General features: G+C 43.2%; 1 protein-coding gene across 1 annotated transcript; it reads right to left on the reverse strand.

Moving 5' to 3' along the window:
- Window positions 1-265: 265 nt before the first annotated feature.
- Window positions 266-13,397, reverse strand: LOC139422678 (starch binding domain 1). The gene is made up of 2 exons (XM_071173878.1): window positions 12,768-13,397; window positions 266-2,950 (listed from the first exon to the last, which is right to left on the reverse strand). Exons 1-2 carry the CDS (start codon window positions 13,183-13,185, stop codon window positions 1,308-1,310), a joined length of 2,061 nt encoding a protein of 686 aa, XP_071029979.1. The 5' UTR covers window positions 13,186-13,397; the 3' UTR covers window positions 266-1,307.
- Window positions 13,398-15,386: the final 1,989 nt, after the last annotated feature.

Raw genomic sequence — 15,386 nt, forward strand, 5'->3', positions numbered from 1 at the left:
TTTTAAGTATATAATTAGGCAATACAGCCTAAGGGGATGTCAAATGTTGGCCAATATAACTTGACCCCCCCAGTCACTAATTGCTACTATGAACTTCCCAAAGTAAGTTTGCTTCATACTCTAGGTGTATTGTCTGATATTGGCTGAGTATAACATCCAGGACCCAAACCACAGTTTAGAATGGCCTCATACCAAATCCATTGTAACAGGCGTTGGGATGAGAGTCTACTTTGGGATGCCTACAATAAGAGAGTCTAGGAAGGACTGCATTCCAGGAAAATATGTTTGTTTATTGGGTAATAGGACAGAACACTACTTAAGCTAAATATATAACAGTAGTACATTAACCACATTGCAATCATAAGACATTTTATTATTAAAAGATTAGAACCAAGACACCATCAATTGTGCTAAAATAAAATCTAAGTAAACCAAACCAAAGTGAGTAAACATGTCAAAAACCTCCAGGAACACTGATAAATGTATTATCAAAAAGGTTAAGGGACCTGGTGAAGCTAGATACAAATATAATTCAAGAAAGCTAAGATCTGATGTAGAGATATGACATTTAAAATTCCAGCATCACAGTATTTGCATAATAACAATTCACTGACCTATATAATCGGTTGACGGTTACGAGTACACTTCTATTTCTGGTAAATATAAACAGCCCATTTCACAAATCACAAAAAGACAGCCTGAGTAACTGCAGTAAACATGTAAAAATACTTGGATAACACTTATTGCAGTGATTATTGCTATACTGCCAGAGCACAAATAATGCTGGTGTCAAAGCCCAACGTAGTACAGAGCTGCTCTAGTCAAAGTAGTGAATCATCATCCTATAATTGGACAATATCCAAGCGCCATACTAAATTGACATTCATCCAACTCTTACCTTTGCATTACGTCATTGACTTAAGACGTGTCCACTTGATTAATAGTTGTGTTGCTATAATGCAGTACATAAAAAGGACCAGAGCCCCGATTAGATACTTTACCCAAAGTGTACTCAATTACTTCCCTGTAAAAAGACAAGGATCGGGGTATAGAATGTTGGAAACGGCTTTTTAAAATGCAAAGAGAAAAAAAAAAAAAAAGTGTGAATTAGTGCACAGGGTGAAGGGTAAGAAATTGGGACGCAACCAAGTCCTCTATGATCGACCCCTTGCGCCAGTCAGTCCTCTTCCTATGCAAGAGCCACACACTAGCACCACTAGTAATCTATTCTTAGTACACTTCTTAGAATGCTACTAAAGAGAATGACCACCTAGTGCCATTCACTCCTCCTCCCACTGGTTGCTCACTCAGAGGAAGCCCCACCACCTGTTGAGGTTCACCACTCCACCGCCATGACCCGTTTCCAGGTACCTATTCTCACTCTCCTCCCAGCGTTGGATTTCTCCATTCTCCACCAGAACGAACTTCCACTCCACCAGTTTCTCCGCAGGGAGGGCGACCCAGCTGGCCCAGAACCCGTCCTGGCCCCTCTCCAGCGGAACAAAGCCCTTCCAGCTCCCCAGCTCCGGTTGGTTCCCAGTCACAGCCAGTTCCTGCCGGGGAGACAGGGTGTGATAGTGGATACAGAACCTCACCTGTACTGCATGGGGTTCGTTAGGAAGCACAGCTGCCATTTTATTCTCCTGCAGGTCTCCATCTAGTGATACAGGTGTGGTTTCAGCTTCTTTGACCTTTGATGTGGGCGTTTCAGTGATTGTTGAATGGTCTGCATTGTGCTGCGTTTCTGTGGGCTGATGCTCCGCCTCGGCAGTGCTGTTGGACGAGTGGCTTATCCTCACCCAGGGAGTGTCAGCATTACCCTCTGCATCTGTGACACTTACCGTCATCCATTCATTGTAGTCCATAGTGGCTTCCATGATGTTTATTTCAACTTCCTGACAACTGCTCTCTACCCGTGTGTCCATGCTCTTATCAACCCCCTCTCCCTTCCGCTCGGAAATCACATGGGTGTCGCAAGCTTCCGTCGGCTCCCTGCTTAACCCTTCCATCGCGGTGTCATGAAGAACACCGTCTCTGTTGGGATCAGTGCAGAGACTGTCTGGCTGTTGGTCAAACAGTTCCTGGGGGTTGCTCGTCATACTCGCTGTAGGGTCAATCCCTGTTGTATTCCAGCTTTGAGCCGGTTGTCGAGCGTTTCCACGGTCATTGAGATCGTCTCTTTTCGCTACCCATGCATTTGCCACTTCACAATATTCAAAACCTGCTGAACGATCGTCCACTTGCGGGAAGTGACTGTAGAGATCCTCAACCATCGCTTCCATGTCATCCTCCATGGTTCTAGACTTCTCATAGACCTCCACATGGCTGGTCATCACAACAGCGCCTGGGCATTTTCCTTCCTGGATCTCCGTAACAGACAGTTGGTCAGGTTCTTGTAGACCAGAGTCAGTCAATATGTCAGGGAGAGTTTCATTGACTTGTGGAGCTTCCTGAGGGTTGTTGGCAAAGGTAAGTGGATGGCTAGCCACAGACTCCTCGGTGCGCTGACAATCATTCCTCAGTTCAACTTCCTTCAAACCCTCCTCTTCCGGGTTATACAAGTCTGTAGCCTTCGTCTGTCCAGATTGACTGTTTATGTCACTGAGGGAATGGTGACTGGTAGCCTGTTCCTCCTCATCCAGGGTATTGTCAGTCCGAGACCGTGTGTCATCCTGACACAAGCCTCCGCAGACCTGACATAGGCCTTCATAATGATGACATGAGCCTCTGTGCTCTTCAGGTGGAGAGCAGAGGTGAAACTCAGCATAAGGACCGTCGCTCTTCTTGGTCGTTCTTCTCCGTCTAATGGTTTGTAGATCCTCATTGGTTGTTGGGATACCCTCAATGGGTTCTACATCCTCATCGATTGTTGGAATCCGTACCATGGGCTCCCTCTTCCATGCCTCTCCATCCCAGCTCGCCAGTGCCTCTGGAATCACCTCAGTCTCCTCTAGAATAGAAGCAGATGCAAAATGAGTGATCAGTCTACATCCTCACATTCTAAAAAAATAATTTAAAAAAAAAACACCCATCGAATTAGGAATACAATGACAGGAACCTTCAGGACGGTATTTAATTTTTTAAAATATTTTTTATAAAGTCAGCTGTTTTGGTAAGGGAGTTGGTCAACCATGGTCAGCCAGTGCTGTGATAAGATCACGTCGAACAAACAAAGTCAAAGATTATGTGCACTGTGTAAGCTAACCAACCAGTGAGGAATGATCATTTTTTAAAAAGGAACATTCCGTTCAAACAAGGCCATCAAGCCAGTCATAGTGGATGAAAATCAGATAAGACTTGGACAAAGTTGTAAATGCAACAAGTACTTTATATTGTATCTATACTGAACAAAAACTATTTAAGATTTGAAAGTGTTAGTTCTTAACGAACTCAAATAAATGCATTAGGCCCTAATCTACAAAATGCACGCCTGGGAATACAGATATGCATCGGTTGGTCACAGATGCCTTTTAAAAAAATAATATTTTTATGTAAAAAAAGGGGCGTGGATCAGAAAATGAGTCAGTATCTGGTGTAACCCACATGCAGGGAGACATCTCCTTCAGAGTGGATCAGGCTGTTGATTGTGGCATGTGGAATGATGTCCCACTCCTCAATGGCTGTGCGAAGTTGTGGGATGTTAGTGGTAACTGGAACACGCTGTCGTAAACATTGATCCAGAGCATCCCAAACATGCTCAATGGTGACATGTCTGGTGAGTATGCAGGCCATGGAACTAGGATAGTTGTTTCCAGGAATTGTGTGCAGATCCTTGCGACATGGGGCCGTGCGTCATCATGCTGAAACGCGACGGCGGTGGATGACCGGCACGACAACGGGCCTCAGGCTCTCATCACAGTATCTATGCATTCAAAATTGCATTCAATTTTTTATTTTTTTATTGTGTTTGTCCATAGCTTATGCCTGCCCATACCATAACCCCAGCATGGGGCACTGTTCACAACGTTATCAAACCACACAACGCCGGTTGGACGTACTGCCATATTCTCTAAAACAACGTTGGAGGCTTATGGTAGAGAAATTAACATTAAGTTCTAGCAACAGCTCTGGTGGAAATTACTGCAGTTACCATGCCAACCGCACGTGCCCTCAAATCTTGAGACGTGGCGTTTCAGAGTGGCCTTTTGTCCAACACAAGGCCTGTGTGTGTAATGATCATGTTGTAATGACTTGTTGATATGCCACACCTGTCAGCTGGATGGATTATCTTGGCAAAAGAGAAATTCACTAAAACATAGATGTACACAAATGTGCGCAAAAATTGAATTAAGCTCTGTGCATAGGGAAAATCATATATCAGCTCATGAAACCAACACTGTACATTTTTTTTTTGTTTGTTTTTTGTTTTACCCCTTTTTCTCCCCAATTTCGTAGTATCCAATTGTTGTAGTAGCTACTATCTTGTCTCATCGCTACAACTCCCGTACGGGCTCGGGAGAGACGAAGGTTGAAAGTCATGCGTCCTCCGATACACAACCAACCAAGCCGCTGCTTCTTTAACACAGCGCACATCCAACCCGGAAGCCAGCCGCACCAATGCGCCGGAGGAAACACCGTGCACCTGGCCACCTTGGCTAGCGTACACTGCGCCCAGCCCGCCACAGGAGTCGCTGACCCCTACCGACCAAGCCCTCCCTAACCCGGGCGACGCTAGGCCAATTGTGCGTCGCCCCACGGACCTCCCGGTCGCGGCCGGTTACGACAGAGCCTGGGCGCGAACCCAGGACTCTGATGGCACAGCTGGCGCTGCAGTACAGCACCCTTAACCACTGCGCCACCCGGGAGGCCAACACTGTACATTGAGTTTATATTTCAGTGTAATAACTCAGCTTCCAAGAGACATTTATGGTCTGAGAGATTGCCTCCAATAGATTATACTGCAGAAAGGTGGTATAAAAGCAAACTATAATTATAAAAGACAATTTTAGGCTGACAATTCTATTACATTTCTGATATGTAACAAGCCTTTGTTTATAGCACCTGTCCAGGGATATTCAAATCAAAGCCTGGAGGGCCACAGTACCGCTGGTTCTATTCTAACTGGTGTCCCAGGTCTGAATTAGTCCCATTATAAAACACTATTAAGACAGAAATGAAACTGGCTACACAGGATTTTAATAACCCCGACTACGCCTCTGCCATTCACTCCAATTAGACTGGTTTGGAGCATGCGTCGATATAGCTGCGACCTAAAATACGATCTATTCTAGTAGAACAGGATAATTCTAAACTCCGCAACAAAAGAAACGTCCCTTTTTCAGGACCCCTGTCTTGCAAAGATAATTAATAAAAATCCAACTTCACAAATCTTCATTGTAAAGGGTGTAAACACTGTTTCCCATGCTTAATTAATGGATCAGCATGCCCCTGTGGAACGGTCGTTAAGACACTAACAGCTTACAGACGGTAGGCAATTAAGGTTACAGTTATGAAAACTTAGGACACTAAAGAGGCCTTTCTACTGACACTGAAAAACACTGAAAGATCCCCGGGGTCCCTGCTCATCTGCATGAACATGCCTTAGGCCTGCTGCAAAGAGGCATGAGGAATACAGATGTGGCCAGGACAATAAACTGCAATGTCCGTACTGTGAGACGCCGACGGACAGCTGATCGTCCTCAGTGGCAGACCACATGTAACACCTGCACAGGATCGGTACATCACACCTGCAGGACAGGTACAGGATGGCAACAACTGCCTGAGTTACACCGGGAACACATAATCCCGCCATCAGTGCTCAGACTGTCCGCAATAGGCTGAGAGGCTGGACTGAGGGCTTGAAGGCCTGTTGTAAGGCAGGTCCTCACCAGGCATCACCGGCAACTACATTGCCTATGGGCACAAACCCACCGTCGCTGGACCAGACAGGACTGGCCAAAAGTGCTCTTCACTGACGAGTCGCGGTTGTCTCAACAGGGTGATGGTCGGATTCGCGTTTATCGTCGAAGGAATGAGCGTTACACCGAGGCCTGTACTCTGGAGCAGGATCGATTTAGAGGTGGAGGGTCTCATGGTCTGGGGCGGTGTGTCACATCGGACTGAGCTTGTCATTGCAGGCAATTCCAATGCTGTGCGTTACAGGGAAGACATCCTCCTCCATGTGGTACCCTTCCTGCAGGCTCATCCTGACGTAACCCTCCAGCATGACAATTCCAACAGCCATACTGCTCATTCTGTGTGTGATTTCCTGCAAGACAGGACTGTCAGTGTTCTGCCATGGCCAGTGAAGAGCCCGGATCTCAATCCCATTGAGCACATCTGGGACCTGTTGGATCGGAGGGTGAGGGCTTGGGCCATTCCCCTCCAAAAATGTCAGGAAACTTGCAGGGGCCTTGGTGGAAGAGTGGGGTAACATCTCACAACAAGAACTGACAAATCTGGTGCAGTCCACGAGGAGATGCACTGCAGTACTTAATGCAGCTGGTGGCCACACCAGATACAGACTTAATTTGATTTTGACCCCCCCCCCCCCCCTTTTGTTCAGGGACACATTATTCAATTTCTGTTAGTCACATGTCTGTCGAAGTTGTTGAATCTTATGTTCATACAAATATTTACACATGTTAAGTTTCCTGAAAATAAAACGCAGTTGACAGTAAGATGTTTTTTTTTGTTGCCGAGTTTAGTTGCGGGTCATTCTGGTGGCTAAACAGAGCCTTACACCCTAGTTTCCACTTCACCAACAAAGTTAAATGTAAGTTTCTATATATAATCTCTAGGAAAACTATTTGCCAGTCGTTGGGTAAATCGTGTCCATCGCTGTCAAATACACGTTGGAATCCATCTTGTCCAAACCACACCCCAATCCTGCAGTGTTAGGGAATGGAATGACATTAGGAAGCGACTCCTGCGGTGCGTGGTCTACGACGTAATCTAGCACCAGCGACACAGCAAAAGGGTAAATCTATTTGAATTCAAATCACTGTTAGACAGCACCCCTTTCGACTTTTAGCAAAACCTTCTCTATGTATTTGCCCGTTTTAGAAGTGCTCAGGAAGTGACTTTGGACCTGAATGCTCAAACAGTCATGGGATAAAAAAGGGGCTCAAAGTTGACCTAACGTTTTGCATACCCCACCATACCATGAGTCACTGACCACTTCCTGTATGGAAAGTTCTTGAAATCAAAAGGGAGTCAAAAGTGATTGAATTCATATGGATTTACTCAGGAATGCAGTGTGGCTCAGACAAAAGTTGGGAGTCAAATTTGTCCCTTGCTTTCAAATAAACATTTGACAGCCGATAGTGTTGAGATTCTAGATATGAATTTGTTGACAGGAAAAACTAATTTACAGTTTAGGCAGACACCAATTCAGGGTTGTTTCGTTTGCCAGCCACCAGAACCACCCGCAACACTCAGCCGATCATGTTTTCCATTGATGAAGACATGTCATGTTGCATTCCCAACCATACAGTTGCTCAAAGACCTAACGCTTTGGTCAGGTCCAATAAGTTCAGTGATTTATACAGATATTTATGGATGGTTTTGTTCAAATCAAAAAACGGGTGCTGTCAAAGTGTAAATTCAAATATTTTTATTCCCCCAATTGAATGATCAAATTGATTTCAATTGGACTATGTAGCCTATAATGTATTCGTCTTCATCCAATCTTGGTTATTTATTTGAAGCATATTTGTTAATCATTCGATTGTGTAACAATTGCAGACACTGGCAACTTTTTATTTGTAGTCTACTTCAGAACGAAGTTATCTGCAGTCAGACATCTTGATTCTGTTTAGCCGGTGTGTATAAAGTGACGCAGAATGGCAAAAAAATGAACTACTCAATTAGCTGTTCACAAGTGGTCCGAGGAAGTCGGTAGCTAAGCGTTTGAGTGCAACTTTATTAAAGATAGTTTGGGGAAACAGCGTGGAGATTTAACGATGCGCCTACAAACAGTCTAACGATGATCTTCGCCTTAAAGATGCTGTCGGGAATCCGGGCCCTGGTCAGTTTGCCAAATATTTAAAATGTAGTCTACACTTTATTTTATTTAACTAGGCAAGTAGGTTAAGAACAAATTCTTATTTGTCAATGACTGCCTGCCTTGTTCAGGGGCAGAACGACAGATTTTGACCTTGTCAGCTCGGGGATTCGATCTTGCAACCGTTCGGTTACTAGTCCAACGCTCTAACCACTAGGCTACCTGCTGGTTACTAGTCCAACGCTCTAACCACTAGGCTACCTGCTGGTTACTAGTCCAACGCTCTAACCACTAGGCTACCTGCTGGTTACTAGTCCAACGCTCTAACCACTAGGCTACCTGCTGGTTACTAGTCCAACGCTCTAACCACTAGGCTACCTGCTGGTTACTAGTCCAACGCTCTAACCACTAGGCTACCTGCTGGTTACTAGTCCAACGCTCTAACCACTAGGCTACCTGCTGGTTACTAGTCCAACGCTCTAACCACTAGGCTACCTGCTGGTTACTAGTCCAACGCTCTAACCACTAGGCTACCTGCTGGTTACTAGTCCAACGCTCTAACCACTAGGCTACCTGCTGGTTACTAGTCCAACGCTCTAACCACTAGGCTACCTGCTGGTTACTAGTCCAACGCTCTAACCACTAGGCTACCTGCTGGTTACTAGTCCAACGCTCTAACCACTAGGCTACCTGCTGGTTACTAGTCCAACGCTCTAACCACTAGGCTACCTGCTGGTTACTAGTCCAACGCTCTAACCACTAGGCTACCTGCTGGTTACTAGTCCAACGCTCTAACCACTAGGCTACCTGCTGGTTACTAGTCCAACGCTCTAACCACTAGGCTACCTGCTGGTTACTAGTCCAACGCTCTAACCACTAGGCTACCTGCTGGTTACTAGTCCAACGCTCTAACCACTAGGCTACCTGCTGGTTACTAGTCCAACGCTCTAACCACTAGGCTACCTGCTGGTTACTAGTCCAACGCTCTAACCACTAGGCTACCTGCTGGTTACTAGTCCAACGCTCTAACCACTAGGCTACCTGCTGGTTACTAGTCCAACGCTCTAACCACTAGGCTACCTGCTGGTTACTAGTCCAACGCTCTAACCACTAGGCTACCTGCTGGTTACTAGTCCAACGCTCTAACCACTAGGCTACCTGCTGGTTACTAGTCCAACGCTCTAACCACTAGGCTACCTGCTGGTTACTAGTCCAATGCTCTAACCACTAGGCTACCTGCGGCCCACACAAAATATCTAACCTCATTAGCAGTGCAAAGGAAGGGTATAATACTGGGTACTTTTGAAGTTCAACAGTAAATTCACAGAATTTGTTCACATTTTTTTATTTTATCACAACATGGGTGGCTTTGTGTACTTCAGATTATCAGTAGTCTTAATTCTCTGGACCACTGGTTTCAACAAGTAAAATGTGATTATTTAGAAATATAAAATGACAAAGCTGGAAAACATGATCAAATATGAATCAATTTAGTGAATACCATTAGTGTTAGATATCAGGTTCAGCATGAAACATTTGTACACACTGAACAAAAATAAAAAGCGCAACATGCAAAGTGTTCACATGTGCAAGAAATAAAATCCAAGAATTTTCACATATGCACAAAAAGCAACTCAAATGTGTTAACATCCATGTTAGTGGGCATTTCTCCTTTGCCAAGATAAATCGATCCACCCGACAGGTGTGGCATAAAGACGCTGATTAAACAGCATTATCATTACACAGGTGCACCTTGGGCTGGGGACAATTTTTTTTTTTACTACTAAAATGTGCAGTTGTGTCACGCCACAGCTATCTCGTGCAATTGGCATGCTTACTGCAGGAATGTCAACCAGAGTTGTTAGAGAATTTAATGTACACTTCCATCATAATCTGCCTCCAATGTTCAGGAGAATTTGGCTTTAGGTCCAACCAGCCTCAATCACGTGAAACAACCTCCACATCCAGCTTCTGCGGGATCGCCTGAGACCACCCGGACAGCTGATGAAACAGAAGTATTTATGTCTGTAATAAAGCCCTTGTGGGGGGGACAACTCATTCTGATTGGCTGGGCCTGGCCCCACACTGGGTGGGCCTGCGCCCTCCCAGGCCGACCCTCTGGCAGTCATGTGAAATCCATAGATTAAGGCCTAATGAATTCACTTATATGGAATCATTATATTAACTTCGACTCAGTACATGAACTCACAATTTTTTTAAAAACTTTGCCATGTCTTTGTTGCAAATGTTTACTAATATAATACATAGTCAACAATTGGGGTGTGAAAGAACATTTCTGATTTCCATGTGGATTGGCAAAATGTCAACAGGGCACCAGAGAGCTGTCAGTGTAGATAGCTAATGTTCTGTTGCAGTTGTATTTGTGGCAGCCGAAAATACACTATAAATAGTTAAAACCTGTTTGGGATAGGGGGCAGCATTTTCACTTTTGGATGAAATGCATTCCCAGAGTAAACTGCCTCCTACTCAGTCCCAGATGCTAACATATGCATATTAGTAGTCTTGAATAGAAAACACTGAAGTTTAAAACGGTTTGAATGATGTCTGAGTAACAGAACTCATACGGCAGGCAAAAACCTGAGAAAAATCCAGCCAGGAAGTGGGACATCTGAGGCTTGTAGTTTTTTTTTAAGCTTGGCCTACTGAATACAGTGTCTATGGGGTCAAGTTGCACTTCCTAAGGCTTCCACTAGACAGCAACTGTCTTTAGAAACTTGTTTCAAGCTTCTGCAATAAAAAAGGGGGGAAATGGGTCATGAATGAGTCAGTATCTGGCAGAGTGTCTCAGGCTCATGACGCGCTATTTGGACATAAATGGACTTTATGGAACAACTCAGTCATTTGTCAAACTGGGATTCCTGGGAGTGCATTCTGATGAAGATCAGAGGTAAGTGAATATCTATAATGTTATTTCTAGCTTGACTCCAACATGGTGGATATTTCTTTAGTTGGATAGGGCTCTGAGCACCGTACTCAGTTTATACTTTTTTTGTTTTGGAAATCTGACAGCGGTTGAATTGAGAAGTCTCTTTAATTCTGTGAATAACACTTGTATCGTTCATCAAAGTTTATTATGAGTATTTCTAGGATATGATGAGGCTATCTGCAAAATCACCAGATGTTTTGGAATCAAAACATTACTGCACCAATGTAAACAGATTTTTGGATATAAATATGCACATTAACGAACAAAACATATGTATTGTGTAACATGTCCTATGAGTGTCATCTGATGAAGCTCAAAGGTAAATTATTAATTTTCTATATTTCTGCTTTTTGTGACTCCTATATTTGGCTGGAAAAATGGCTGTTTGTGACTTGGCTCTGACCTAACATAATCATATGTTGTGCTTTCGCTGTAAAGCCTTTTTGAAATCAGACACGATGGGTAGATTACCAAGAAGTTGTTCATTTTCTGTATTGGATTTGTTGATGTGTGAAAGTTACATATTTCGAATAAATATTTTTGAATTTTGCACTTTTCAGTGGAACCCGTGGAGGAATGTTGTTCTGCTAGCGGAACCCGTGGAGGAATGTTGTTCTGCTAGCGGAACCCGTGGAGGAATGTTGTTCTGCTAGCGGAACCCGTGGAGGAATGTTGTTCTGCTAGCGGAACCCGTGGAGGAATGTTGTTCTGCTAGCGGAACCCGTGGAGGAATGTTGTTCTGCTAGCGGAACCCGTGGAGGAATGTTGTTCTGCTAGCGGAACCCGTGGAGGAATGTTGTTCTGCTAGCGGAACCCCTGCACTAGAAAGGCTAGGAATACAATGAATTTCCAGTAATACGAATACTATTGAAAAGTTTGGTATAGAGATGCGTTTTTATACATTTTATTAATGGACATGGTACAACCTTTGGTAGGTAGGCTGCTGGCAGGCTTCGGCACAACGAAGTAAATATTTTATTCTGATGGGGTACAAAATTTGATATTTTTTTATCCCCCCCAAAAAAAGTATAGTTCACCCAGATTACACATTGGTTTACTTACCCTGTAAAACGGTCAATGGACAGGGTATGACATTAATGCTTTGACTTAGTTTCCCGGACACCGTTTCCACATGCTAACATTGTAGCATTTGTAGAGAATTTTATTGGAACACATACACACCTAACAATCCCATGTGGCACAAAGTCCATTCACGGTATGACCATTAGCATTTTCCCCCACATGTCCAATCCAAATCATCCAAAAGTACCTGAAATTGATTGAAGCTCAAAGTCACTTACAGATAAATTGTACATGATGCGAAAAATACTAATAACAAAACATGAATGGGATTTGTGCCACAAATGCTAAAATTGCCAGGGACACTGAAGCAAAGCGTGGACTGTTATCACATCGTGTTCATGGACTCCTTACAAGGTAGCCTAGCGTTAGAGCGTTGGGCCAGTAACCGAAAAGGTTGCTAGATACAATGCCCAAGCTGACAGGGTAAAAAAATAAATATAAATAAAATAATCGTCGTTCTCCCCCCGAACAAGGCCGTAATTGTGAATAAGAATTTGTTTAACTGACTTAACTGGTTAAATAAAATAAGCCTAAAAAGTAAAACAAATGTAAATTTGGGTGAACCATCCAGTTAGTTCAGTCTCATGCGCACTCAGTTGAAGGAGACCTGCGCACACGTGTGTTTGTAGGCATGGCTGTAGCAGGAATCTAGCATCATGGAGGGTCATTCAAAATAACATACCGCAAAACAGAACGAGCAAGATAGTCTTACTATACGAATGGTTGCTTATTTGTCTTAATTCAAATCATAACCGATCAGAAAATGGGAACACAAATAAAATGTTGATTTACCTGTTGACTCGACACAAGACAGGGGTGCTTCTTTGGTTGTAGTCTCCTTTCCAGTTTCATCTTCAACCTTTCTCGGACCTTTCAGTGTCTGTATAGATCTGTATATGATCAGTGCAGCCCATACAGACATCATGGCAATAATAGCGAGAACCACTGCAATCATCCAATCACTCATACAATACAACGCAGTTAAATCCCCAGCACGGTTTTCAAACGCGACGGGTTTACTTTTCTTGATAGGCATTTCTGAAGCTTCGGTCATCGATAGGAGAGAGCCAGGTACAAGCAACGTGCTCGCATATAAACACGCGTGTGTGTTCTTCTCCACGCGCGTTCCAAATGACCTCTTATTGCGGCACAAACACATCTCAGATCTGCAATCAGGTGAGCCCGCTGACAATTGGCTGATTCGAATCATGGGCTGCGTTTACACAGACGGCCAAATTCTGATATTTTTTGTTGTTGTTGAGTAATTTGACTTTTGACCAATAAGATCAGCTCTGAAAAATATCTGACGTGAAAAGATCTAATGTGATTTGTCAAAATACCAATTAGTGGGGGGAAAAAAATATCAGAATTGGGCTGACTGTGTAAACGCAGCCTAGGGTAGGGTTTCCCAAACTGGGTCCTGTGCGTTGATCAAGGGAGGCAATCCAATCAAAATATTGCACATTTCTTTCGCTCATGCGCCTCCTCAATTAGCCTGTATGTTAAACCAAAATGATACAACATAAATCAATCAAACAACAACACAATGAATTGCAGACAGACACACCTTGAAAATAGTTAAAACAATATTTTAATGAATGTGTGTTGCATTGGTCAAGTTGCATGGAAATTGATGCTTTGTGATACAAATTAATGCCTTTTTTTGTATTATAGTGGACCTGCTCACACTTGTGCAAATATGCATTATTAGTGTGTGGGTGGTACGGGCCTTGATCATGAATAATCCAGTATAATCGGGATCTTATTATTTGACATGACCATTTATTTCAATACTCACAATTGAGAACTCGTTCCTTTCCAGCATGTCAACTCATACTGTAAATGAAATGTACGAATCTTCTGCCATCTAGTGGAATAAAGGGGTAGGTCCCACAATCCGTGTATTTGGCCTTAATAGGCTACTGAACTGTAAAACAAATATATAAAAATGTATCAAGGATAAATCATTGACCAGAAACCAGTGTCGGACATTCATACGTGAATACGTCATTTGTTTAACTGTATTATTGCGTCAGTATCATCACGTGATGAAAAGCCAATCGTTTTTCTGTTTACCGGTAGTTTTGTGTTTGATATCACTCTGGCATAATCCAAATTAATCTCGATGGGTCATTATTGACGTTTAGCGTCGACAGGGACAGAGTCCTCTGTTTTTTTTTTAAACAGACTGTTGTTGTAATCGATAATCTCTTCAAATTAGGACACTTTGTTATTAGTCTTGAGTAAATTAGCTACTTTAAATCTAATCTTATTTTCCAGTCAATCGATGGTGGAGTCTGTGCATGCGCTGCAGTTGTACATCATCGCGTTCTCCCGCTCTTTTCTTGCACTCCACGGTCAGATCCTTGGTCTTGCTGACGTTGAGGGAGACGTTGTTGACCTTCCACCACACTGCTAGTTCTCTGACCTCCTTGTAGGCTGTCTCATCGCCGTTGGTGATCAGTCCTACCACTGTCCTATCGCCAGCAAACTTGATGATGGATTTGGAGTCCTGCGTGGCTTCACAGTGGTAGGTAAACACTAAACAGGGTCCCACTTTAAAACTGATCTAAATGACACAAATATTGGAATAATGCCATATTTGGACTACATAAAGTTAAACAATGTTGGAATGATGTTACATTATTTATAAATATAATCATTTATTAATTTGACAATAAACAGTAAAATCCCAGGTCAGAGAGATAATATCAACATAATATTCAGTGCTCTCTACTTTCAGTACAATGAAGCCTGTTTCTCTGTGATGTTTTTCTGTCCTCATGGAAAGCTGTGAAAGTCTGTTTACAGATGAAGATTCGACATGCTAATGAATGTCCCAAGAGACTAAGGGACGGTTTTGCGGACACAGATTAAGCCTAATCCTAGACTAAATTGCACTTTTAAACGGGACAAATTGAAATTGCATTACTCAGACATGGTTTAAAATAGACTCTCAGATTTTCCCTAGTCTAGATTTAAAAAGTCAGATTTCAGGACGAGTTCATTTAGATCTAAGTGAAGGATTGAATTAAACCTGGCCTGAGTCCGTTTTGACTTCAGATTAATAGATATAGGTCCCCAGGTTGACCTTGACAATGGAGGAAAATGGTCACCTGGACTATTTCAATGACTATCAAAGAGCACCACCAAGGGCAGACAGAGGGGCAGTTATAGACAGGAGTAAAACCCACTGAATGATTTGGTTTATATCAGTTTCCTTGACCATGTCCACATGTACAAAGAAAATGCAGCTGATATTTGTTTGCTTGAGCCAAGGCTTTGATCTGACATCTTCGGGGAAGGCCCATCCCTCCTTCCCTACTGATCACCTTGAGGTTTTTGGCATCTGGAACTTTCCATCGTGAAACAGGAGATTTGTGTGGTGTAAGTGAACTGACTGTATGCAGA

Source organism: Oncorhynchus clarkii, chromosome 12 (assembly GCF_045791955.1).
Source record: "Oncorhynchus clarkii lewisi isolate Uvic-CL-2024 chromosome 12, UVic_Ocla_1.0, whole genome shotgun sequence".
Lineage (NCBI taxonomy): Eukaryota > Metazoa > Chordata > Actinopteri > Salmoniformes > Salmonidae > Oncorhynchus > Oncorhynchus clarkii.

Excerpts from the sequence above, each read along its gene's own strand:
- LOC139422678 (XM_071173878.1), bottom strand. The coding sequence starts at position 13,185 with ATGATTCGAATCAGCCAATTGTCAGCGGGCTCACCTGATTGCAGATCT. Across the intron at positions 2,951-12,767 it reads GTCTTGTGTCGAGTCAACAG|AGGAGACTGAGGTGATTCCA; the intron begins GTAAATCAACAT and ends CTTCTATTCTAG.